The following is a 27834-nucleotide window of genomic DNA, read 5'->3' as shown; positions in this document are numbered from 1 at the left end:
CCCACACTTTTGAATTTCCACCTCCTGTGGAAGTAAATGGCATGTGTGCGGTTTACCAGCTCGTGGACTTTAGGAATCCTCTCGTTTCCCACAAAGCCCCAGAATCATGTGTTAGTCCAAAACATGCTTGGTTAGTCATTGTTTTAGAATCATGCAGTTACACTGATCACATGCAGACACACATTCACACTCACACACTGTCTGGTTGTCAAGTCAGGTTTGGTCAGGTACACCCCAGAGTCAGTCATTGACAGTGCTTTTGTCAAGTAACACTGTCAGTCGGGGTCAAAGGTCATTTGGTCTCAGTCTTTTGGTCATGTGTCATGCTCTGCAGAGACTTTGATATCTCAGCATAGACAGGTATCCTTTCTCTACAAAGGATACCTGTCTATGCTGAGTGCCATCATTTATTTCTTCAGAACTACAACTATAATGTTCAAGATGGATCTAACTTTTCAGGGACAGCTGCTTCCCACATTTCCTTATAGACTACTACTGCAGTTTATTATCACCTAATCTATATTAAAATATCTAATGGATCTATTTCAGAAACTTGTGCACATAACTATTATCTTGAGTCAAAACATTATTAGCTCTGCAATGTATTTCATAATTCATTACATTTATTTATTTTCAATTCTGGTCTATTTAAAGAAACATTTCAACCTTTTAACCGCGGAGTAATGTGTGGAACTATGGGAAGTTTGAACATGTCACAATTACTCCTTTCCTTATATGCTTTCCTGTTCGTGTGACTAATTATATTTCACATGGTCTGTAGTCGAATTAAGGAGTTCATCACTATGGCAGGTATGTTTTAATAAATACCATATTTGAGATCAGCCCACAATTTGGGCGTAACATCTTCTAATTTCAGGTCATCACTAATTAAGTGGATGTCCACTGGAAGGTGGTGGTGCTGGTCTTTTTCTTTTTTAAACTCATAAACCGGTGCTTTGCATGCTTCCCTCGGCGGGTGCAGATACGATTTCTGAAAACAACTGAAGGGTGGGTGAAGTGACCCCTTCTCCCCACAGATGTCGGTTGCCAAGAATATGCACCATTACAACAATGAGTGATCCAAGGGCCCACATGTTTGCTCCCAGTTATATTGCTTTTTCTAAATTGAATTTGTAATTCCTATTTGCCCAAAGTGTCTTTTTTAAAAACTCTGCATTTCGAACTACAGACAACAGTTATTTCCCTCTTAGTAATATCTATGCTCAAACCACTGCTAATCCGAATATGCATCGACACGTGGTATAGACTCTCCTTTAAACTGTAGATCAATATTTTTACAAATGAAAACGCTTCCAAATTCACACATGAATAAAAAGCTCTAAAAGAATAATGATGAAAAGATTAAAGAATGTTTTCTACCCTGTACTCCTACAGTGTGTTTGAAGTTTATTTTCTCATTTACTTTAATAATATCCTCTTTTCTGCTATTGGTAATAGCATTTATAACAAAATCCTGCAAAACAATGTGTACATTCGTAAACAAGAGGATTAACTGCTAAGATATAAATTGGCAAACAATCTGAGAAACAAATAACCATCATGGTATCGTTGAACAATACTTTGAGTTTTATTCTGATCAGAAGTGACAGCTGACAGAAAACAGGAAGTGTAACATGAGAAAAATATATGTATATCATAATAAAATGGTTTTGGAGCAAAGAGAGCAAGCTTTCAGAAGATTACACCATATTTCTAACATGATCAAAGATGTGAAAAGTGCCAGCGAGAGATAAATATACAAAGGTCTCGTGAGACGTCTCTTTTTCTGATTACACGCTTCCACAAATACAAACCTGAAGCAGGGATTACATTTCAAATACATCCATTTATAAATCCAGGATCTCATTCAAGGTCTTCACAGAAGATTCATAGATAACCCTGTGAGAGGAGGGGAGGAAAGGTCAGTCGTTACTTAGAGCACATATTTATCCACAGATGATCTGATATTAGACGTTATAAATATGTTGTTTCCTCACCTCTGGATGTCTGTGGACGTGACGGCGTGCGAGTGAAGCTGCTGCTGCACAGAAGAGGTGGCCATCTTCAGACTGGCTTTACACTGACCGGCTGAAAGAGATCAATAATATACTGATTTACCTCAGAAAGAAAAACCTCTGATCTGAGAATCAAAATACTTTGTTTACACCCAGAGGAAAGGGATGTTGTACTAGTTGCTCAACAGTCTTTCTTTTACTGTTCCCTTTAGTGTTTACCTTGTCTTCTGCTGTTCCCTTTAGTGTTCCCTTTGTCTTCTACTGTTCCCTTTAGTGTTTACTATGTCTTCTACTGTTCCCTTTGTCTTCTGCTGTTCCCTTTAGTGTTTACTATGTCTTCTACTGTTCCCTTTAGTGTTTACTATGTCTTCTACTGTTCCCTTTGTCTTCTGCTGTTCCCTTGAGTGTTTACTATGTCTTCTACTGTTCCCTTTAGTGATTACTATGTCTTCTACTGTTCCCTTTGTCTTCTACTGTTCCCTTGAGTGTTTACTATGTCTTCTACTGTTCCCTTGAGTGTTTACTATGTCTTCTGCTGTTCCCTTGAGTGTTTACTATGTCTTCTACTGTTCCCTTGAGTGTTTACTATGTCTTCTACTGTTCCCTTGAGTGTTTACTATGTCTTCTACTGTTCCCTTGAGTGTTTACTATGTCTTCTGCTGTTCCCTTGAGTGTTTACTATGTCTTCTGATGTTCCCTTTAGTGTTTACTATGTCTTCTACTGTTCCCTTTAGTGTTTACTATGTCTTCTACTGTTCCCTTGAGTGTTTACTATGTCTTCTGCTGTTCCCTTGAGTGTTTACTTTGTCTTCTACTGTTCCCTTTAGTGTTTACTTTGTCTTCTACTGTTCCCTTTAGTGTTCCCTTTGTCTTCTACTGTTCCCTTTAATGTTTACTTTGTCTTCTGCTGTTCCCTTTAGTGTTCCCTTTGTCTTCTGCTGTTCCCTTAAATGTTTACTTTGTCTTCTGCTGTTCCCTTTAGTGTTCCCTTTGTCTTCTGCTGTTCCCTTTAGTGTTTACTTTGTCTTCTGTTCCCTTTAGTGTTCCCTTTGTCTTCTACTGTTCCCTTTAGTGTTTACTTTGTCTTCTACTGTTCCCTTTAGTGTTTACTTTGTCTTCTACTGTTCCCTTTAGTGTTTACTTTGTCTGCTGCTGTTCCCTTTAGTGTTCCCTGTGTCTTCTACTGTTCCCTTTAGTGTTTACTTTGTCTTCTACTGTTCCCTTTAGTGTTCCCTGTGTCTTCTACTGTTCCCTTTAGTGTTTACTTTGTCTTCTACTGTTCCCTTTAATGTTTACTTTGTCTTCTGCTGTTCCCTTTAGTGTTCCCTTTGTCTTCTGCTGTTCCCTTTAGTGTTTACTTTGTCTTCTGCTGTTCCCTTTAGTGTTGCCTTTGTCTTCTGCTGTTCCCTTTAGTGTTTACTTTGTCTTCTGCTGTTCCCTTTAGTGTTTACTTTGTCTGCTGCTGTTCCCTTTAGTGTTCCCTGTGTCTTCTACTGTTCCCTTTAGTGTTTACTTTGTCTTCTACTGTTCCCTTTAGTGTTCCCTGTGTCTTCTACTGTTCCCTTTAGTGTTTACTTTGTCTTCTACTGTTCCCTTTAATGTTTACTTTGTCTTCTGCTGTTCCCTTTAGTGTTCCCTTTGTCTTCTGCTGTTCCCTTTAGTGTTTACTTTGTCTTCTGCTGTTCCCTTTAGTGTTGCCTTTGTCTTCTGCTGTTCCCTTTAGTGTTGCCTTTGTCTTCTGCTGTTCCCTTTAGTGTTTACTTTGTCTTCTGCTGTTCCCTTTAGTGTTCACTTTGTCTTCTACTGTTCCCTTTAGTGTTTACTTTGTCTTCTACTGTTCCCTTTAGTGTTCCCTTTGTCTTCTACTGTTCCCTTTAGTGTTTACTTTGTCTTCTACTGTTCCCTTTAGTGTTTACTTTGTCTTCTACTGTTCCCTTTAGTGTTTACTGTGTCTTCTACTGTTCCCTTTAGTGTTTACTTTGTCTTCTACTGTTCCCTTTAGTGTTTACTTTGTCTTCTACGGTTCCCTTTAGTGTTCCCTTTGTCTTCTACTGTTCCCTTTAGTGTTTACTTTGTCTTCTACTGTTCCCTTTAGTGTTTACTTTGTCTTCTACTGTTCCCTTTAGTGTTTACTGTGTCTTCTACTGTTCCCTTTAGTGTTTACTTTGTCTTCTACTGTTCCCTTTAGTGTTTACTTTGTCTTCTACTGTTCCCTTTAGTGTTTACTGTGTCTTCTACTGTTCCCTTTAGTGTTCCCTTTGTCTTCTGCTGTTCCCTTTAGTGTTTACTTTGTCTTCTGCTGTTCCCTTTAGTGTTCCCTTTGTCTTCTGCTGTTCCCTTTAGTGTTTACTTTGTCTTCTGCTGTTCCCTTTAGTGTTTACTTTGTCTTCTACTGTTCCCTTTAGTGTTTACTTTGTCTTCTACTGTTCCCTTTAGTGTTCCCTTTGTCTTCTGCTGTTCCCTTTAGTGTTTACTTTGTCTTCTACTGTTCCCTTTAGTGTTTACTTTGTCTTCTACTGTTCCCTTTAGTGTTTACTGTGTCTTCTACTGTTCCCTTTAGTGTTTACTTTGTCTTCTACTGTTCCCTTTAGTGTTTACTTTGTCTTCTACTGTTCCCTTTAGTGTTTACTGTGTCTTCTACTGTTCCCTTTAGTGTTCCCTTTGTCTTCTACTGTTCCCTTTAATGTTTACTTTGTCTTCTACTGTTCCCTTTAGTGTTCCCTTTGTCTTCTACTGTTCCCTTTAGTGTTCCCTTTGTCTTCTGCTGTTCCCTTTAGTGTTTACTTTGTCTTCTGCTGTTCCCTTTAGTGTTCCCTTTGTCTTCTGCTGTTCCCTTTAGTGTTTACTTTGTCTTCTACTGTTCCCTTTAGTGTTCCCTTTGTCTTCTACTGTTCCCTTTAATGTTTACTTTGTCTTCTGCTGTTCCCTTTAGTGTTCCCTTTGTCTTCTGCTGTTCCCTTTAGTGTTTACTTTGTCTTCTGCTGTTCCCTTTAGTGTTTACTTTGTCTTTTGCTGTTCCCTTTAGTGTTCCATTTGTCTTCTGCTGTTCCCTTTAGTGTTTACTTTGTCTTCTGTTCCCTTTAGTGTTCCCTTTGTCTTCTGCTGTTCCCTTTAGTGTTTACTTTGTCTTCTGCTGTTCCCTTTAGTGTTTACTTTGTCTTCTGCTGTTCCCTTTAGTGTTTACTTTGTCTTCTACTGTTCCCTTTAGTGTTTACTGTGTCTTCTACTGTTCCCTTTAGTGTTTACTGTGTCTTCTACTGTTCCCTTTAGTGTTCCCTTTGTCTTCTACTGTTCCCTTTAATGTTTACTTTGTCTTCTACTGTTCCCTTTAGTGTTCCCTTTGTCTTCTACTGTTCCCTTTAGTGTTCCCTTTGTCTTCTGCTGTTCCCTTTAGTGTTTACTTTGTCTTCTGCTGTTCCCTTTAGTGTTCCCTTTGTCTTCTGCTGTTCCCTTTAGTGTTTACTTTGTCTTCTGTTCCCTTTAGTGTTCCCTTTGTCTTCTACTGTTCCCTTTAGTGTTTACTTTGTCTTCTACTGTTCCCTTTAGTGTTTACTTTGTCTTCTACTGTTCCCTTTAGTGTTTACTTTGTCTTCTACTGTTCCCTTTAGTGTTCCCTTTGTCTTCTACTGTTCCCTTTAGTGTTTACTTTGTCTTCTACTGTTCCCTTTAGTGTTTACTTTGTCTTCTACTGTTCCCTTTAGTGTTCCCTTTGTCTTCTACTGTTCCCTTTAATGTTTACTTTGTCTTCTGCTGTTCCCTTTAGTGTTCCCTTTGTCTTCTGCTGTTCCCTTTAGTGTTTACTTTGTCTTCTGCTGTTCCCTTTAGTGTTTACTTTGTCTTTTGCTGTTCCGTTTAGTGTTCCATTTGTCTTCTGCTGTTCCCTTTAGTGTTTACTTTGTCTTCTGTTCCCTTTAGTGTTCCCTTTGTCTTCTACTGTTCCCTTTAGTGTTTACTTTGTCTTCTACTGTTCCCTTTAGTGTTTACTTTGTCTTCTACTGTTCCCTTTAGTGTTCCCTTTGTCTTCTACTGTTCCCTTTAATGTTTACTTTGTCTTCTGCTGTTCCCTTTAGTGTTCCCTTTGTCTTCTGCTGTTCCCTTAAATGTTTACTTTGTCTTCTGCTGTTCCCTTTAGTGTTCCCTTTGTCTTCTGCTGTTCCCTTTAGTGTTTACTTTGTCTTCTGTTCCCTTTAGTGTTCCCTTTGTCTTCTACTGTTCCCTTTAGTGTTTACTTTGTCTTCTACTGTTCCCTTTAGTGTTTACTTTGTCTGCTGCTGTTCCCTTTAGTGTTCCCTGTGTCTTCTACTGTTCCCTTTAGTGTTTACTTTGTCTTCTACTGTTCCCTTTAGTGTTTACTTTGTCTTCTACTGTTCCCTTTAGTGTTCCCTGTGTCTTCTACTGTTCCCTTTAGTGTTTACTTTGTCTTCTACTGTTCCCTTTAATGTTTACTTTGTCTTCTGCTGTTCCCTTTAGTGTTCCCTTTGTCTTCTGCTGTTCCCTTTAGTGTTTACTTTGTCTTCTGCTGTTCCCTTTAGTGTTTACTTTGTCTTCTACTGTTCCCTTTAGTGTTTACTTTGTCTTCTACTGTTCCCTTTAGTGTTTACTTTGTCTTCTGTCTTCTTCTGTTTATTTGTCGGACGTCCAGCTCTCTGTCTTTTAACCTAATTTCTTCTCTCTCAACTTTTAATATCACGTCTACTCACTGTGTCTGATGATGGATAAGATGTCTACTCACTGTGTCTGATGATGGATAAGATGTCTACTCACTGTGTCTGATGATGGATAAGATGTCTACTCACTGTGTCTGATGATGGATAAGATGTGCAGAACAGCAGCCAGTTCGCTCAGACTGCTGAAGACGGCCTCAGACTCAAAAGAGGAGCTGACTTCGGCCAAAAATGACCTTAAAAAACAACAAATAAGTCAAAGTCAACTTTATTGTCAATCTTTCAGTTTGTGTGAACAGACAGAGAGATCGGAAATAAGGCTGTTAAGTGTTTCTGTGACACTACTCAGAGAGACACGAGGAGAGCTGGAGCTTTGATGGAGTCAGGACTCAGAGAGACACGAGGAGAGCTGGAGCTTTGATGGAGTCAGGACTCAGAGAGACACGAGGAGAGCTGGAGCTCTGATGGAGTCAGGACTCAGAGAGACACGAGGAGAGCTGGAGCTTTGATGGAGTCAGGACTCGGAGAGAGACACGATGAGAGCTGGAGCTTTGATGGAGTCAGGACTCAGAGAGACACGAGGAGAGCTGGAGCTTTGATGGAGTCAGGACTCAAAGAGACACGAGGAGAGCTGGAGCTTTGATGGAGTCAGGACTCAGAGAGAGACACGAGGAGAGCTGGAGCTTTGATGGAGTCAGGACTCAGAGAGACACGAGGAGAGCTGGAGCTTTGATGGAGTCAGGACTCAGAGAGACACGAGGAGAGCTGGAGCTTTGATGGAGTCAGGACTCAGAGAGACACGAGGAGAGATGGAGCTTTGATGGAGTCAGGACTCAGAGAGACACGAGGAGAGCTGGAGCTTTGATGGAGTCAGGACTCAGAGAGACACGAGGAGAGCTGGAGCTCTGATGGAGTCAGGACTCAGAGAGAGACACGAGGAGAGCTGGAGCTTTGATGGAGTCAGGACTCAGAGAGACACGAGGAGAGCTGGAGCTTTGATGGAGTCAGGACTCAGAGAGACACGAGGAGAGCTGGAGCTTTGATGGAGTCAGGACTCGGAGAGAGACACGATGAGAGCTGGAGCTTTGATGGAGTCAGGACTCAGAGAGACACGAGGAGAGCTGGAGCTTTGATGGAGTCAGGACTCAAAGAGACACGAGGAGAGCTGGAGCTTTGATGGAGTCAGGACTCAGAGAGAGACACGAGGAGAGCTGGAGCTTTGATGGAGTCAGGACTCAGAGAGACACGAGGAGAGCTGGAGCTTTGATGGAGTCAGGACTCAGAGAGACACGAGGAGAGCTGGAGCTTTGATGGAGTCAGGACTCAGAGAGACACGAGGAGAGATGGAGCTTTGATGGAGTCAGGACTCAGAGAGACACGAGGAGAGCTGGAGCTTTGATGGAGTCAGGACTCAGAGAGACACGAGGAGAGCTGGAGCTCTGATGGAGTCAGGACTCAGAGAGAGACACGAGGAGAGCTGGAGCTTTGATGGAGTCAGGACTCAGAGAGACACGAGGAGAGCTGGAGCTTTGATGGAGTCAGGACTCAGAGAGACACGAGGAGAGCTGGAGCTTTGATGGAGTCAGGACTCAGAGAGACACGAGGAGAGCTGGAGCTTTGATGGAGTCAGGACTCAGAGAGAGACACGAGGAGAGCTGGAGCTTTGATGGAGTCAGGACTCAGAGAGACACGAGGAGAGCTGGAGCTTTGATGGAGTCAGGACTCAGAGAGAGACGAGGAGAGCTGGAGCTTTGATGGAGTCAGGACTCAAAGAGACACGAGGAGAGCTGGAGCTTTGATGGAGTCAGGACTCAGAGAGACACGAGGAGAGCTGGAGCTTTGATGGAGTCAGGACTCAGAGAGACACGAGGAGAGCTGGAGCTTTGATGGAGTCAGGACTCAGAGAGACACGAGGAGAGCTGGAGCTTTGATGGCAAACACTGACGGTTTATTTGGAGCTTCGGCCGGAGAATTCACAAGACATGTCACGGGCCACGGTCTGACCACACGGTTGAGATGCCACCATCAATTCTGAAGAGCCCTCCTGTAGCTCCAGGGTTTAACTAGTTCAGAGTGTAATAATCAACATTCTTCAATAGATAGACTAAACAGCTGAGGACACTGAATCACATTTGTTGTCGCCTATGGCTCGAGGTCATCTACACCCCGAGAAGGATGTGTTCCAGGTGTCCCACAACAACAACTATCTCTGACCGAGAGCTGCCCGGTCACAAACTGGTAACAACAACAACTTGCTAGGGCAGCCCCTCCTTAAGGGAGATAGCGGCTGATCAAGGTTGGAGCATCTGCGTCAGAGGGCGAAGGAGGACAGCAGGGCAAATTATTCCACAACAACACATAGTCCAAGAAACACAACAGAGGAGAAGGCCATCCTCTCTGAAAGCACAGAAAATATGACAGAAAGCTGAGAGGAGAGTTTTTACCTGGTGAGTGACGGTAATTTGAGGATGACGGACAGCAGGGCGCTGGACAGAGGAGGCATGTCCTCCACTGACTCCGGAGTGACCACCTCCTCAGGAAGGGTGACCTTTCAAAATAAGAGACCTTTAATTCAATGGCTCATCATAGTCTTGTGCAGAGGGGGGAAGTAGTGGAGTACAAATACTTCGTTCAGTACATTCTTCTGGTATCAGTACTTTACTCCACGACGACTTTTTACTTTGACTTCTTACATGTTGAACACAAATACCTGTACTTTCTACTTCTTACATGTTGAACACAAATACCTGTACTTTCTACTTCTTACATGTTGAACCCAAATACCTGTACTTTCTACTTCTTACATGTTGAACACAAATACCTGTAATTTCTACTTCTTACATGTTGAACACAAATACCTGTACTTTCTACTTCTTACATGTTGAACCCAAATACCTGTACTTTCTACTTCTTACATGTTGAACACAAATACCTGTAATTTCTACTTCTTACATGTTGAACACAAATACCTGTACTTTCTACTTCTTACATGTTGAACCCAAATACCTGTACTTTCTACTTCTTACATGTTGAACCCAAATACCTGTACTTTCTACTTCTTACATGTTGAACACAAATACCTGTACTTTCTACTTCTTACATGTTGAACACAAATACCTGTACTTTCTACTTCTTACATGTTGAACACAAATACCTGTACTTTCTACTTCTCACATGTTGAACACAAATACCTGTACTTTCTACTTCTTACATGTTGAACACAAATACCTGTACTTTCTACTTCTCACATTTCCCAAACAGGCTGGTTCCTTTAGTTTGAATGTGTGTTTGGTGGCGTGATCATTATTATTTAGAGTCATTGCGTGCCTATTGATTTGAACACGATCCGTGTATCCATCATTTCCTGGTCTTCTCTAAAGAAGAGGGACCAATGAAAACGTTGTCATGTTGCCGTTGTTCAGCATGGAAACATTCATTAGCTAACAATGACATTATTGTTCTATTCATATAAAGGGAGGTCAGGTACTCTTTAAAACAGCTGCTAGTTATGGGTACTTTTTACTGAAGTACATTTCAAAGCCTCTTTACTTTTACTTGAGTAAAGAAGTTTAGTCAGTACTTCTACTTTCACCAGAGTATTTTTAAGTATCTGTACTTCTACTTGAGTAAAGGATGTGTGTACTTTTGTAATCCCTGGATTACGGTCACACATAGAAACAATAGAGATTACTAGCAGGATTACACCCTGCCTGTCAGCTGCCATCGTTTGACGCCAAATACCCAAAACCAGAGCAAGAACAGGTCATGTAACTAATTTCGGGTCATTGATTTGTCACCAGCTATGAGTAAGTGTGCGGTGTGCAAAGTAATCACATTAGAAAGTCTCTGGTACTCAATCAATAACATGTTACATCTTCAGGGCATTTTCAATAAGACGTCTTCATAACAGGAGAGACTTTATAGCTCATTTTGAATCTAACGGGAGGAAATGAAGGGTTAAGCTTCTCAGATTTAGTTCGGTCACGTTGGCTGATCTGGTATCTGTACTTCTACTCGAGTAAAGGATGTACTTCTGCCCTCTCTGGTCTTGTGAGATATCGGTGAAAGATGAAGTCTCGTACCTTCTGCAGCAGATGTCTTTTCTCCACGATGATGACGGCGAACAGAGTGGAGAAGACGCCGCTGAGGGGGGGTTTGTCCCACGTTTGAGCGACCTGGAGGAAGTTACTGAGGCCGGGGATCGCTGACTGACACAACTGGGAGAAAAGAGAGAGATTAAAATGGGAAGAAAAGTCTAAATAAGTCAAATGGAGCAAAGAAATCTGAATTTACAAGGAATTTGCGGACCATTTACATTAGGGCTGAACTGATTTATCGATTTTAAATCGCAAAGCCTGCGATTTTTTTAAACTTTTTTGTTTTGTTCTTCTTGTGTGTCAGTCATCCACACCAATCAGAAGTGCTGTGCTCCACATGTACCAGCCATTGTTAACCAATCAGAAGTGCTGTGCTCCACATGTACCAGCCATTGTTAACCAATCAGAAGTGCTGTGCTCCACATGTACCAGCCATTGTTAACCACAGGGTTCATACACTTTTTCACCAATGATTTTCAATGACTTTTCCATGACCTTTACCTAATTTTCCATGACCAAAAAAAGTACTCAGCGGTACCACTGAAAATGGTTTATTTGAACATGGAACAGGAAAATAAGGTCTGCATATGAAACATGTCGTGCCTATCTAAAACAAATCCAGTAGGCTTACTAGCTTCTACACACTAAAGCAACTGAAATCTCTCACCAGCAAAACACCTCGACAGTTAAATGCCATTTTATGTTTCATTACTAAACCATACAGTATTTACCATTATAGTTTTACTATTTCGGCGATTAGCTAAAATATAAATTATATTTGATGCAACTTGTTACATTTCCATGACTTTTCCAAAACTTTGGGAAAAATATTGTTTTCCATAACTTTTCCAGGGCCTGGAATTTGCATTTTGAATTTCCATGACTTTTCCAGGTTTTTAAATGACCGTAAGAACCCTGTAACCAATCAGAAGTGGCCCATGATAGAAGGTGATAGACAGATTGATCCAATCACCTGCCAAGTGTTTTTGAAATACTTTTCCAAATGGCTTCCAATGGAGCTTTCCTGATGGTTCGGTGAAACCACCTGAGTCAGGTTAGTAACGCTCCATCACATGTTTCTATTACAGGGTGAATCTGAAACTGAAGCTTGACTTTAAAGCAACCCAACGGAAGTTTCAAGTAAGTTTAGTTCTTTCACTCGTAGCTCGGGGTGCTAGAGACGGGAGCACTTTGATACGACCTTCCTAGCCGGAGATATGGCCGCATTTTACAAAAAACTTCTGTTGGGTCGCTTAAAAACAAATATCGCAAATGGAATTGTAATATCTGTCAGAAAAATCCCAATTAGATTTTTCCCCCAAATCGTGCAGCCCTAATTTAAATGCACACACACACCTTTAAAAACACCCCAAAAAGCAGAACAGGGCGTCTGTACATAAACACAGCAGGGGTTAAAACGTCACACACCTGTCTCCCCTCCTCTGGTTCCTTCCTGACTCGACGAGACAGCAGCTCGATGATTTTCTGGAAGATGTTGGCCACGACACCCAGAATCACAGCGGTGGCATCTTCCTCTTTCCCCCCCTCCTCTTCCTGTTGCTTGTCTTCAGGTGAGTAGCTGTCTGCAATCTCCTTTAGAATCAGAAGCACTGCAGGAATGCACAGGTAACCCGCCTCTGGAAACACAAGAGGTTAGTTCAGATAAACAAAGATTATTTAATTTAATTTAATTTAATTTATTTATTTTAATTTATTTTATTTTATTTATTTTATTTTATTGATATTATTGATATTGTTGATTTTATTAATTTTATTAATTTAATTGATTTTATTGATATTATTGATTTTATTTATTCCGGACAGTGCACATTAATTAACATTTCTGTAAATGTCAACCTAAAGACAAATTTCATTTTAAACAAGTAAATACAATCAAATAAAAACACGCAACATACAGGACTGGAATCCTTAAAGGTCCCATGTCATGCTTTTCCGGTTATCACCCGTCCCCTTGTGTGTTATGAAGCTTTTTCTGCATGTAAACGGTCTGCAGGCTGAGTTCAGGTGGGTTTCGCGGTGTCTCGCAGACCCCACGCAGCAACCTGGAAACGACCCCAATTAATCCAGCTCACACTGTCCGCTCCTCGAGCCTCAAAGGGCGGAGCAGCGAGCCCCGCAGCGTCCCGCCAACACGGCACCCAGACCCCACGCAGCATTCTCATCCGTTTGTCATTACTGGTGTCATTTCCTGGTTGCTAACAAACGCCATTGTAAAACATAATCACTGATGTTCCGCTGTAACGGTGGTGGACTCATCAGAACAGAGTGGGCGAGCTGACCAATCAGAGCACAGTGGGCTCACAGGGAGGGGGGGGGGGGCAGGAGCTCCAACAAGGCGTGTAGGACAGAGAGTGAATACACATACTATACAGAGATGCTGTATGAGAAACCAATGTGAGTTTGGAACATTGAACAGTATACATTTATTCTAGTAGACCTCAACAATGGAAATATGATCAGTAGAAATGGCCATGACATGGGACCTTTAAGATAACATGTTAAAGGTAACCCGCCTCTGGAAACAGTAAGTAAAGAAAGATTATTTTAAGGGATATTAACGCTTCTGTGGTTTATTTTAGTGATAAATGCAGTGTTCACTCACCAGAGAGGAGGGTGAGCGAGCACAAGTGGAGGATTAGACCTTTGAACATCTCGTCGCCCAAACCCACGAGTAAAACGTCCCGGCACAACGTCAGGAAGCTCTGGGGAAAAATGATAAGAAATGAATTTAAAAACCCTTGAAATGAAGTCTTCGAGGAGCGACATGTAGTTTGTTACGGCTGGCCTGCATGAGCTGCCAACTCTTTAACAACTAAGACATGGAAATAACATTTGATTTCAGCGTGCAGGTAGTGACAGGCTGCAGAGCAATGTCAGTGTGAGGATGTAGAAGAGTCTGAATCCACCAAGAACTGAAAGTCCTGCAGTGGAAATCGTAATTTTGTGGATAACCGTGTGATTTAATTTCAATTGAAGATGCAAAAATGTCAAGTTGCAGGAACAATCGATTGATTTGCTTGCAGAGAAATCACCTCTCATGGATTGATTTTCACGTGAATTCACTTACTCCAAAACATTATTAGCAGCTACCATCTAGTTTAGGGTACAAAAGAATACACAGATAATACAATCAATTCAACAATAATTGTGGTTTATGGACAACAGAAAAGTGCTGCCCCACACACACACACACACGCTCCCACACACACGCTCACACACACACACACACACACACACACACACACACACACACACACACACACACACACACACACACACACACACACACACCACACACACACACACACACACACACACACACACACACACACACACACACACACACACACACACACACACACACACACACACACACACACACACACACACACACACACACACACACACACACACACACACACACACACACACACACACACACACACACACACACACACACACACACACACACACACACACACACACACACACACACACACACACACACACACACACACACCTCAGTAATCTGTGCTGCCAGCAGTGGAGATTTCCCCCCTTCTTCCTCCTGCTCCTCTTCATCACCATCTGTGTTGGGTATAGTGAGGAAGGGTAGCACCTCCTCAGCGATCCAGGCTGCAACATTTTCCAGAGACAACAGGTATTCTCGACCGTCTGGGGACTAAAAAAAACAAAAATCTCTTATTTTTTTTACATGATTTTGTACTTTACAAGAAGATAAACTAACTGTAAAGCTTTGGGTGGTAAACAGAAAGTAACTGGGTCACAAAAAGGATCAGATGTCATTCCTCCCTTCAGTTAAATACGGCTATAATTTACCATATTTTTTTAATGTTATTATAGTTTTCTTAAAGTAGTTCTCTATCTGTGCAGAACGAGGAACTCACTTTTTGCTGCAGATGTGCTCCGAGTCGGCCGTGGTACGTGAAGACTTTGAGAGCGATTTCCACGCTGGGACTTTTATCGTTTGCTGTAGAGCTGAGGTGAGAAAAGAGCACCGACTGGACACAAAAACATTATGTTCAGGTGTATATCAGTATGTACTGTCTCTACTTTAAAGAGTCCTCTCCTGCTGATGTTCAGGTGTATATCAGTATGTAGTGTCTCTACTTTAAAGAGTCCTCTCCTGCTGATGTTCAGGTGTATATCAGTATGTAGTGTCTCTACTTTAAAGAGTCCTCTCCTGCTGATGTTCAGGTGTATATCAGTATGTAGTGTCTCTACTTTAAAGAGTCCACTCCTGCTGATGTTCAGGTGTATATCAGTATGTAGTGTCTCTACTTTAAAGAGTCCTCTCCTGCTGATGTTCAGGTGTATATCAGTATGTAGTGTCTCTACTTTAAAGAGTCCTCTCCTGCTGATGTTCAGGTGTGTATCAGTATGTAGTGTCTCTACTTTAAAGAGTCCTCACCCTCCAGTTCTCCAGCACTGTGTGAAGCTGCGTCAGTTTTCTCTGATCCAGATCCAGAACTTTCTCTCGAGTTGAAGAGTGAGTGAAAAGATATTCCAGATAATCGAGCGCCAGATCCGGTTTACTCTCGATCTTTTCCATGATCTGAACCTTCTTCCTCTTCACGTTCCCCTTGTCCTGAAGTGAAACAAAAGAGGGACCAATGAAAACGTTGTCATGTTGCCGTTGTTCAGCATGGAAACATTCATTAGCTAACAATGACATTATTGTTCTATTAATATAAAGGGAGGTCAGGTACTCTTTAAAACAGCTGCTAGTTATGGGTACTTTTTACTGAAGTACATTTCAAAGCCTCTTTACTTTCACTTGAGTAAAGAAGTTTATTCAGTACTTCTACTTTCACCAGAGTATTTTTAAACACGAGTATCTGTACTTCTACTTGAGTAAAGGATGTGTGTACTTTCACATCTCTGAGTATAACTCCAGTCAGTGTTGGTGTTGCGTTCACTGACCGGTTGTTGTGGCAGGGCCTCAGAGAGCCAATTGGTGACGAGTTCAAGGACGTCTGCAGCCTGGCCCCAGCCGCACATGCAGTCTAACAGCTGGCTGAAGTTTGCACTCGTCACTCCAGACTCCATCTTCCTCAATCTGGATAAAACGCCACAGCTGGAAACAGATATCAGGACAGGTTAGACAGCGACACAGAGAGTGAGAGGAGATCTACTATTACCGTATTGACCCGAATATAAGACGGGTTTTATTCCTAGAAAACAATCTGAGAAAGAGGGGTCGTCTTATATTTGGGGTCTCGACTTTTCGATGTAATTACACAGTCACACCACCAGATGGCGCCAAACGAGCGTTCCCCCAAGAGAGGTCTTAAAGTAACACTTCAACAGGAGAGAGAGAGATGGAGAGACACAGAGACCAACTCCAACACAGTGGATCAAAAGTAGGCGAGTTAATAAACAAGAGAAGTTACGACGTCAATTTTAAGATAATGGTGATCAACGAAGTCATCAAACATCTGTCGAGCAGCAAAGAAATATGGTGTTTCTGAGAGTCACGTTAGAAGATGGAGAGCCCAAAAAGACCGCTTTAAAAATGCAAAAAGTCAGAGAAGAGCAGTCCGGTCCGCAAAGGTATTTTTCCAAAAATGAGTCTTGAAAGAGGGGTCGTCTTATTATCAGAGTCGTCTTATATTCGCGTCAATACGGTATTTCACGGCCTTGGTAAATACTCGATTCTGATTGGTCGATTTGGACATTTCAGAGGGTCTGTTATTTTTCGCTATCTGACTGTTGCTAGGCAGAACAGACAGTTGGAAATGGGTTAAAAGACAGAGCGCTGGACGTTAGAGAGAGTAAACACTAACGGGAACAACAGAAAACAGACTTTTTCAAACTGACAAAACACTGTTCCTCAATCAAATCGTACAAAAAACGCCACATTTATCGGCTGTTTTGTAGCTGCTTTTCCCTGTGTGTTTGATATCCAATTTGTATTAACTTATTTGTTTGTCGTTGCTATTGAATTCACGTTATTTGTTTGTAGATTACCTTATTTATGTGGAGTAGATGCACACCCAGTGGGTTTTCTGCTTCTTCTTGCAACATCTGTTATGTTTGTGTAGTTTTAATTGTGCATTAAATAAACAAAATAAAAACCGTGTAACAAAAGATGTGAAATGTACCTTCAGACCTGCTTTTAATCTGTAATTAATGTTGATTTTTATATATTTTAAGTGTCGTTTTAATGAATTTGAAGTCTGTAAAGTGTCTGAGTTTCTAGAAAGGCGCTCTATAAATAAAATGCATTATTATTATTACCTGAATGTTGGCACTGCAGCAGGAGGCATTAAAGAGGCCATTTGGATGAGAGGAACGGTGCATCGTTCATCCTGTAAATACAAATAAAATACAATTTACTCATGGAGGAAACACTTCAAGTCTTAATAAATCACATGAGAGTTAGTAGACGTACATCAAAGGCGTGGAAATACTTAGAGATGACATTTCCAAACTTGGCGAATGTGTATTTCTTCGCCTCTTGGTTTTGTTTCAGGTTTTTCTCCACACTCCTCCACAGAATCACCACAACCTCCAGCAGGCCGGACACCACGGCCCTGTCCTTCCCCAACAGAGGCTCCGCCTGCTGGGATACAATGCTCCAGTTAACTCACACACACAATGCATGATTTCAACTCAGATATATTTCAATTTCAAGGCTTTATTGTCATTTGCACAGCAGCTACAGTGCAGTGCAGATATGGAGATGAAAAACTCCTCCAACAAGGCAACATATATAATGAAATACAAAAATACAAAATAGTGCAAATGTAAATAGAATATGATATGTACAAGAACAGAATATGAAATTAAATAATGTACATTAAGACACAATTAAATACGGTTTATTGCGGCGATAACTATTTAGATAGATAAGTAAATGACAGGTTATATAGAGTGCCACAGTGACGCGTCCTAAAACCCGGAAGTAAGTTAGCATTTGACCACTTCCTGTTCCCTCGACAAAAAAGCAATGCAATCTCTCCATAGGATTTAGGAAGATATCTGAAATAAGGTCTGTGGTTGAGACGCATTGAAGAGACGGATCACGTTTTGTTCTACGACATTAAACACATCAGCAGTGACCCCACTGGTGATTTCTGAAGAGTTGACGTGTCTGAAAAACGATGGTTGTTACCAAGTGGCTGAATAGGACTACAGAAGTTGTGGAGGTCGTTGTACGTCAGGACCATTCAATTGGCTGAACCCGGCCCCGGGGTGATATTTACTGGCCCTTTGAGTATAATGTTAAAAAGTAATCTATCCTTTATTCCAGAGAGGGCGTTACATTGAGAGATAGAGGGGAAGACATTGCCTGAAAACTTCGGCGGGCTCGGGTTTCGAACCCACCTACTAGCTACTGTCGTGACAACTCCTGTCATTGATTGCATCTCTGCGTGAATGATTAGATCCTTTCACCTACATTAAAGTGGACCTATCATGCTCTATTATAATAATATAGTGTAGGACCATACCTATATAAGGCATATTTATACTTTTTTTTTTTCAAAATACCAAACAGATCATGCATTTTAGCCATGCCTCATTTCGCTCAATTTGACAATTTCTTAGATCTGTTTTAGCAAGGGCTGATTCAGTGAGAACAGCACCATCTACTGGCCTGGCATATGTACTACAGCGTCTCCAGCGCTTTCGAACGGCAATGGCCGTGGCTGTCTCCTCCTGATTGGTGGAGTTGGCCCAATAGCCGTAGCGCCACCGTCCTGACGTCAGGACAGTGTTCAAATCTGGATCAGTTTTTATCAGATCCGTTGCAGCCCCTTTTTTAGAGATTTGGGTATGGAGGAAAATAGAGAGGGTTGTGTTTTCTGACACTTGGTGAGTTCCCTGGAACACCGGGGACACATATTCATGTAGAAAAGACGTACACAAGTGCATTTTGCATGATAGGTCCCCTTTAAATCAAATGAAATGATGTTGATGGTTAAATCAGCTTCACATGTAGGCCTACTGAGTTCTGAACTTGCCATTTAGATCTAAAAAGGCCTTGGGGCGATGTTTGATTTAGTGAAACACAATATATGCACTCCACTATGCTGTTGTAGTGTTTCCTGTATCTGAAGCTCTTAATATGATCGCTCATATTTCAAGCCATCTAAACAACCATGCGCTCTTTCAACACGTCACCTTCAAAATGTAATTAACTTAAAAAGTGCCACTACATTAAGATGACAACACACTACTTTAAGACTCGTTAGATGTGTATCTTAAAATGAAATGAGAAATGAAATGAGTGAGTTAATCGATCGACACGCAAAGACTTTTCAAATGTGAGACGACACAGATTGCGGTCGTTGAATGCGTGTTTGATAAAACGAGAGGAAACAACTAATCAATGAATCGATCGACACCTGAAGATTCTGAAATTGGATTACTTGTTCCTTCTCTTTAGAAAGAACATCTTAAATGTACATAGCTCAGTGATGACAACGCGAGATTTGGGAGTGTTTCTTACAGATTTTAGTCCATTTTAAACATTTTGACGACTGAAAATAGTTCTCAAAGTGGATTTTTGTGGAGATATATCGTAATAAAAGTATATAAATTAGATTTAAGAACTGTTCTGTGTACCAATCAATCCTCAAATTAAATACAAAGTTAAATCCCAAGTCAAATGCACGTTAAAGCATCTTGAATATGTTATGTTTAATGTCTGTTTCCGTGTATCGTGTCTTAAGGTGTCCTCCTTGATGTTTCTTACTGCGCTGTTCTCCTTGTTGCTGTCGTTGATCTCAGACAGGTCGCCTTGGGTCTGGATGCAAGAGTTCAGAATGCGGCGAATCGCCAACATCAGCTTTACTGGAAGAGGAGACAAAACACAACATCAAGAACTTACACTTTGTATTTAACTCAGATTCTGCTGGATCAGAATGAAATAGAAATAGAATAAAATATGTGCAGTAATAAAAAAAACATGATATTGTATACATACAAAAAAAGTCAGGCCCCCCCCCACACAAATAGTCACGTAATGGCCCAAGTTAACATTTATTAAAATACATCAATATGAACGTGAGCATTCCTTTCAAAACAAATTTAAAAAATCCCTTTGCTAGAACAATAACACAGACACACACAGTCACACACACAGTCACACAGACAGTCACACAGACACAGTCACACACAGACACACACAGTCACACAGTCACACAGTCACACACACACACAGACAGTCACACACACAGTCACACAGTCACACACAGTCACACACACAGTCACACAGTCACACACAGACAGTCACACAGACACACAGACAGTCACACACACACAGACACAGAGACAGTCACACAGACACAGTCACACAGACACAGTCACAGTCACACAGACAGTCACACAGACACAGTCACACACACAGTCACACACACAGACAGTCACACAGACACAGTCACACAGACACAGTCACACACAGTCACACAGACAGTCACACAGACACAGTCAGACAGACACACAGTCACAGTCACACACACAGACAGTCACACAGACACAGTCACAGTCACAGTCACACAGACACACAGACACAGTCACACAGACAGTCACACAGACAGTCACACACAGACAGTCACACAGACACAGTCACAGTCACAGTCACACAGTCACACAGACACACAGACACAGTCACACAGACAGTCACACAGACAGTCACACAGACACAGTCAGACAGACACACAGTCACACACACACACACACCTGATGTGGGTCTTAGCTAATCTGAACATTGAATACTGCTTTATATTTTTCTTCTTTCAACTTTATTTATCATTTTTTAGCATTACAATCTATGCCTTTTCTTTCTTAGTAATAATGTCAATAATAAGTGGATTCATTCAGACTCTTTTAATTTAATTTTAAGGCCTAAAAACGTTGATTTGTCCTGTTTCTTATTTGAACTGTGTTTATTATTGCTTGTTGGGTTAAAACACACACACACACACACTTACTGATGTTGGTGGGCGCGGTGTGTTTGTGTGTGTGTGTGTAGAACTTCCTGGCGGCGGCGGGGTTCATCTGGATGAGTGTGATGCAGCGGCCGCACCACTCCTTATCCGACTCGTTCACGGGGAAGAAGGACTTGAAAAGTAGATCCACGATGCGCTTCGACGCGGAGAACGAGGCAATGGCGAGGCGAGCGAGAAGATGATCCATGCTGCACACGGACCAGAACTACAGAGAGGAGACAGAGAAGATGATCCATGCTGCACACGGACCAGAACTAAGAGAGGAGACAGAGAAGATGATCCATGCTGCACACGGACCAGAACTAAGAGAGGAGACAGAGAAGATGATCCATGCTGCACACGGACCAGAACTAAGAGAGGAGACAGAGAAGATGATCCATGCTGCACACGGACCAGAACTAAGAGAGGAGACAGAGAAGATGATCCATGCTGCACACGGACCAGAACTAAGAGAGGAGACGGAGAAGATGATCCATGCTGCACACAGACCAGAACTAAGAGAGGAGACAGAGAAGATGATCCATGCTGCACACGGACCAGAACTAAGAGAGGAGACAGAGAAGATGATCCATGCTGCACACGGACCAGAACTAAGAGAGGAGACAGAGAAGATGATCCATGCTGCACACGGACCAGAACTAAGAGAGGAGACAGAGAAGATGATCCATGCTGCACACAGACCAGAACTAAGAGAGGAGACAGAGAAGATGATCCATGCTGCACACGGACCAGAACTAAGAGAGGAGACAGAGAAGATGATCCATGCTGCACACGGACCAGAACTAAGAGAGGAGACGGTACCTTAGCAGCTCGCACAGCCTTCACTTTAATGAGCATGTCGAGGAAAGCGATGCGGACTTTCTCCGAGTTGTCGTGCAAACTGTATTTCAGAGTCGGGAGCAGCTTCTCCAGGATGGGATGGCTGAGGCTGTTGTCCAGCACGATGATGAGACACTGAGGGAAACAAAGAGTCATTCAAAACATGCAAAAACTCAAAATCTTGCCAAGTTTATCCGTCTAATATTTACTTTGATTATTTACCTTGAAGACGGAGCAGCGGACGTCAGGAGAGCTCGAATCGAACGCCAGCTCCATCACAAGCTTCTTCAGGAAGTCGGTGATAATGGCGGCAGGAAGCAGCTCCCAGTATTTAGCCAGGATCTTACACACTCCTAAGATGGCGTTGGAGCGAACTGTGGGGTGAGGATCATCCAGGAGCACCTGAGGAGGAGAGGGGAGGGTTTCATTAGAGGTTAGTTTGAATTCAAGAGGATTTATTGTGTTTTCTGTGTAGGTTTTTGTGCATGTAAAGCAGGGGTGTCAAACTCAAATACACAGTGGGCCAACATTAAAAAATGGGTACTAGTCGAGGGCCGGACTGGTTCAATGTTTATTGCAGAACTTATTGAAATGAACTTATTGGGTCTTGAGGGCCCTTTTGAAGGCGTCGAGTGTGGGGATGTGGCGAATCTCCGCAGGGAGAGCGTTCCAGAGGGTGGGGGCTGCCACACTGAAGGCTCTGTCCCCGAAGGTTCGCAGTTTGGTGCGGAGGATGGTGAGCAGGCCAGAGTCTGAGGACCGCAGGTTCCGGGGTGGGGCATGTGGGTGAAGGATGTCCGATAGGTACTGGGGGGCAAGGGCTTGGAGGGACTTGTAGGTGAGGAGGAGGACTTTGTAAGATATACGGGACTTGACCGGCAGCCAGTGGAGGTGGATGAGGGTGGGAGTGATGTGCTGCCATGGCTTTGTGTGTGTGAGTACCCTAGCAACACAGTTTTGGACACACTGGAGCCTGTCCAGGGTTTTTTTGGGAACCCCGAACAGGAGACCATTGCAGTAGTCCAAGCGGGAGGTGACAAATGCATGTATTAGGGTTTCAGCAACCGATGTTATTAAACCTGGAACTAACAAAGCTTAAATGATTGCCTATAAAAACAACATTAAACATTAAATAATCAGTTGCATTCATTTCTTATGGCTCAATCTGCAGCTTCTCCAGAGTCATTTCTTATGATTACATTTTTCCTCAGGCCAACAACAGCTTCAAGAAAACACTTTCCCTCAAAGAACAAACCAAACATGCCCTGTTGTCGTGAGAGAAAGTGCAGAAGGAAACATCCATGTAAACTCAGTGTGCTGCTCTGTGATGCTAGCTCAGATACTTGGCATCTCATCTTGGGTGCAAGTTCATCAATGTTTGGGGTCAGGCTCTGAGCTGAGGAGACCCTCAGGATGGAGTGAAGGTGTGCGTGCAATATACCGGCGGGCCAGATCTAATAGTAATTAGATTAAATCCACCTAGTCTAGTACTAGTCAGTGATGTTAACACAAAAGCAAGTTCATTTATTATATAGAACGCAAAGTATAGTGCCTTATTTATCAGTAAGGATGAAAATATAACGGATTATTGTGACATGTGATAGTCTGCAACAACATGCTAATACCTAGAAAACACACTTCAAATCTAACATCAGGGAGCAGAATATTTGGCTTTTTTTTAATGTTTTCTGTGCTTTTACTTCAAAAACCAGTTTCCTCTCAAATAAAGCGTTTTTTAAAAAGCTCTCACCATGACCGTGTCCAGCTGCTTCTGAATGGCCTCGTCTGTGCTCGTCTTGTTGCCACTTTCCATGTCAAGCACCGGGAAAGCTTCGGTGAAAAGCAACGTGGCGTTCGCTCGCACCTCGAAGTTTGGCGCCTGAAGAAATCAAACAGAAATGAGTCTTGAAAACAAAACTAAAAAGAACAGAAAGGTAAATAAACGTTGATGCGTACACTGAGAGCTTTCCACAGAATGGGCTTGTAGAGATTGGAGAGCATCTTGTCCACTTTGGGACGGCCTTTCCTCGAGTGGAAGTAGCTCACGATCTGCAGAGAACACACATATTATTCTGTGAAAACATTTAATGTCATGTCACATAAACTGTATACATATTTTTATATATTTCTGTATTCGGGATTGTGGGAAACGGTATTTCGATCTCTCCGTACACACAAACAGAAAGACTGACCTTTCGGACTTTGCCGTAGACAGGAGAGGATCTGTGGAGTAAGATGGCGTTCTGCATTAAATCCTGAACGCAGGAGCTCTCCATCTTCTCCAGGAAATCACCGCCGGCTTTCTTCCACGCTCTGAAGTAGATCTCAGCGATATGAGCCGTTACCACCCTGCACAGAACGACGATTGGAAAATGTAAGAAGTAGAAAGTACAGGTATTTGTGTTCAACATGTAAGAAGTAGAAAGTACAGGTATTTGGGTTCAAAATGTAAGAAGTAGAAAGTACAGGTATTTGTGTTCAACATGTAAGAAGTAGAAAGTACAGGTATTTGGGTTCAAAATGTAAGAAGTAGAAAGTACAGGTATTTGGGTTCAACATGTAAGAAGTAGAAAGTACAGGTATTTGTGTTCAACATGTAAGAAGTAGAAAGTACAGGTATTTGGGTTCAACATGTAAGAAGTAGAAAGTACAGGTATTTGGGTTCAACATGTAAGAAGTAGAAAGTACAGGTATTTGTGTTCAACATGTAAGAAGTAGAAAGTACAGGTATTTGTGTTCAAAATGTAAGAAGTCAAAGTAAAAAGTGGTCAGAAAAATAAGTAGTGGAGTAAAGTACTGATACCAGAAACATGTACTTAAGTACAGTAACGCAGTATTTGTTCTCCACTACTTCCCACCTCTGAGAGTGACTCACATGCTCAAGAACTCCAGCTGGTTCTTGATGGTGCCGTGGATGACCGAGATTAAGTTGATGTTCCAGCTGAAGAGAAACACCAGGAAGCGTTTTCCCTGAGAGGAAACACACACACATCGTCACACATCGTCAAACACCACACACACACACACACACACACACACACACACACACACACACACACACACACACACACACACACACACACACACACAGCACACACACACAACACACACACACACACACACACACACACACACACACACACACACACACACACACACACATCACACACTACACACACACACACACACACACACACACCACACACACACACACACACACACACACACACACACACACACACACACACACACACACACACACACACACACACACACACACACACACACACACACACACACACACACACACACACACACACACACACACACACACACACACACACACACACACACACACACAACACTGAGGACACACACACACATCGTCAAACACTGAACACACACACACACACACTGGAACAGAAAGTGAACTCACGTCGTCGTTCCGGAGGAAAGCCGGGTGCTGGAAGCACTTCAGCAACAGATCCATCACCTGCTTGTTGTCTTCTGACGTGTAATCCAGACCCAGGAGAACCTCCCGGAGACTACACACTCTCTGGATCTCTGTACCCTGAACACACAGAAGCATTTCAAATAAAAACTAGAACTGTCCAAGAACGATGCTCCCCTTGAATCTAAATGAGTGTAATATCTTCCACAAAGCCTTTTTAATAATGTCTAATGTAGTCAATAAGCTCTACGACAGACTGTGTGATCTTAGACTTTATGAGTGGCGTGTTTCCATGCTTTAATGTTCAGAAAGGTGTCCTAATACTGACCGGCTTCTTCAGATCTAAGCTTTTCGTCAGAGCGATGATCATAGCGCTGCGACCGAACGTTTCCTTCTCCTTCAGATCTTTCTTCCACCAGGCGTCACACAGTCTGAGGATCTGGACCTGCAGCGGAGCTTCAGAGACCGGCTGCAGCTCCAACATATCTGAGAGAATCACACAGATAAATATGAACTGTTGGGGAAAAATAACAATCCGTCTGAAGACAGGAGGAGGAATTAGAAAGGACTCTTACCATGCAGCCTGTGGATGATTTCCAGAAGAGAACTGTAGGTTTCTCCGTCCTGCAGAACCTTTAGGGACTCAGCAGCCACCAGAGTAACACCGCCCACTACAGACCTCACATGATTCTGCAAGAACAGGGAAGAAAACTGGATGTTAACCAAGTTTTTAGGAACCAAAACGCTTAGTAATGCTGAACTTCAGAGCTAAAAAAAGCAGCAGAACATCAGATTTGAGTTCATGCGAGAACATAAACGGTGCATAAACTACAGTGAACTCACGGGGTCTGCAGCTGCCTCCACCTCCATGGCCACCTCCATGGCCTCCTCCCTTCCCTCCTCTCTCCTTTCCTCCCTCCCTTCCTCTCTCCTCCCCTCCTGCAGAACGTCCTGAAGAAGAGAGGACAGTTTCCCCCACAGCGTCTGCCTCTGGTCTCTGTTCATCTCCTGCAGAACTTCCTCCACATCGAAGGGCTCCGTCTTGTTCCTCTGCTCAGAAAATCAGAATCAAAATCAGAAATACTTTAATTATCCCGGAAGGAAATTGGCTTTTATGACAGTTATTCAATTTTAATAAATATAATGGCGACACTCAGATGAACGAGACACTAAACACTAGATCTGTGACTAGAATAGGACTTTTTATTCCTAGTATATACGACTTAAAACAATACATTTGATACACTTTTGAAAACTATTGAGTAAAATACACATTGAAATAGCTGCTAGATTGTATGTGCTTTATTTACTTATTTGGGTACTTTTGATCCCTTAACTAACTCATTAACTAACTTCGGGCTCTATATATGTAATGTTAACGTATAATATACATTAGACAATGAATTAAACAACAATATTTGCAGAAATTCTTCACAAATTGTCTCTGTACTACTTCGCAACTTATTGTTTTGTGCATTTAGTTTCCAGTTTAGATGCAGTCATGTAGCCCTGCAGGTTATACGTTAGCAAAACAGTAAAAACCTTCACGTATTACTGAGTATTTCTGTCATTTGAGGCTGCAGTTAATTGTGCTATTTTCTAAATAGTTAGCATGATATGTGGATTTTACCATATCAGCATGTCATGTCTATTTATAGTAACTATGAGTGTTAAAATAAATGCAGTGGATTAAAAAGTGCATTATTCACGTCTGAAATATAGTGGAGTAGAAGTACTAAGTAGCATTAAATGTAAATATTCATGTGAAGTTCAGTACTTAAGTAAAGTATACAAGTATGACATTAACCTAGGTTACATCCGGGACCTTTCTGATGTAGTTTATATGGAGGTTATATGAAGTTACTCACATGAAGCTGAATAAAGCGGAGGAACTCGTCCACATTCTCCGTACAGCAGGACTCCAGAAAAGCCTCTCGCTTCGACATGTTTGTGGTTCTCCAAAAGACGTGAAACACGAATATTCCTGCAATAAACACACAGAAGAGCAGCTAAATGCTAACGAAACAAGCATCACAACACCAGCGACAGAATCAAAACAAACGGCTCAGCTAGAATTCAGCGTTAAAATACTTATTTTTACACGACTTTATATGATTCTAATCGTTGCTCCTTATGTTAAAGTGTATTACGATTATTAAAAAGTATGACATATGATCCAAAAGCGTCTACAATTACCTTTTTATTAATAATTCTGTGATCCGACAGCCGCTGAACGACAGCCTGCCATAAGAGCCCGCGCAAATTCGGATAAAACGCGTCATGACTTTTACTGACGCTGTGACGCTGACGTAAATTGTAGTTCTACGTCCTATTCTGTAGTTCTTGTTCTTTTGATGGTTTTTAGAGGCGGTTGGCATCCAAACGTTGCATGGCCGCCTCATCCTGGAAAAATAATTAACTACCTTTTCCAACAAAAACTATTATAACTAAGGGTAAATACTAATGAAGGGAAATTAATTAAACATAATTAAGCTAAACTATTTTACAACTATTATCTCGAAGTCGAATAGTCCAAAAAACAGCCCCTAGTCTATCCCTTGACCTCTGTGTGAAACGTCACAGGGTTAAGGAATAGTGGATAGGAGAATTCAAAAGGATTTAGGAGAAGAGACTACGGTGCTTTGAGAATCCGACTGCACTTTCAATATCCGACGTAGCCTATATGATGCGCCAGAAACGGACTACTATAAGCGCATCATTAATAAGCGCTGTTATTGTGTTGTTTTATGCTTTAACGTGTGCAACAGAGAAAAATATGTTGTTCATTAA

The 27834-nt window shown here is 41.9% G+C and overlaps 1 protein-coding gene across 1 annotated transcript; it reads right to left on the bottom strand.

Moving 5' to 3' along the window:
- Positions 1–1564: 1564 nt before the first annotated feature.
- Positions 1565–27305, bottom strand: ncapg2 (non-SMC condensin II complex, subunit G2). The gene is made up of 27 exons (XM_034150563.1): positions 27241–27305; positions 26913–27028; positions 25888–26094; positions 25620–25734; positions 25373–25530; positions 25030–25164; positions 24469–24563; positions 23786–23942; positions 23550–23642; positions 23344–23472; positions 21816–21995; positions 21576–21728; positions 20757–20979; positions 19520–19617; positions 17213–17383; positions 17059–17129; positions 15742–15895; positions 15230–15406; positions 14706–14819; positions 14318–14479; positions 13400–13499; positions 12205–12413; positions 10762–10896; positions 9124–9227; positions 6812–6915; positions 1998–2088; positions 1565–1899 (listed from the first exon to the last, which is right to left on the bottom strand). Exons 2-27 carry the CDS (start codon positions 26988–26990, stop codon positions 1848–1850), a joined length of 3465 nt encoding a protein of 1154 aa, XP_034006454.1. The 5' UTR covers positions 26991–27028; positions 27241–27305; the 3' UTR covers positions 1565–1847.
- Positions 27306–27834: the final 529 nt, after the last annotated feature.

The sequence above is a fragment of the Trematomus bernacchii genome, unplaced genomic scaffold, assembly GCF_902827165.1.
Source record: "Trematomus bernacchii unplaced genomic scaffold, fTreBer1.1, whole genome shotgun sequence".
NCBI classification, from domain to species: domain Eukaryota; kingdom Metazoa; phylum Chordata; class Actinopteri; order Perciformes; family Nototheniidae; genus Trematomus; species Trematomus bernacchii.
Note: the sequence above shows the minus strand (reverse complement) of the source record. Positions and strands in the feature narration are given on the sequence as shown.

Coding starts and splice junctions, on each gene's coding strand:
- ncapg2 (XM_034150563.1), bottom strand. CDS start 26,990: ATGTCGAAGCGAGAGGCTTTTCTGGAGTCCTGCTGTACGGAGAATGTG. Junction 25,531..25,619: donor AATCATCCACAGGCTGCATG/GTAAGAGTCCTT, acceptor TGATTCTCTCAG/ATATGTTGGAGCTGCAGCCG. Junction 14,480..14,705: donor GAGCACATCTGCAGCAAAAA/GTGAGTTCCTCG, acceptor TGTTTTTTTTAG/TCCCCAGACGGTCGAGAATA.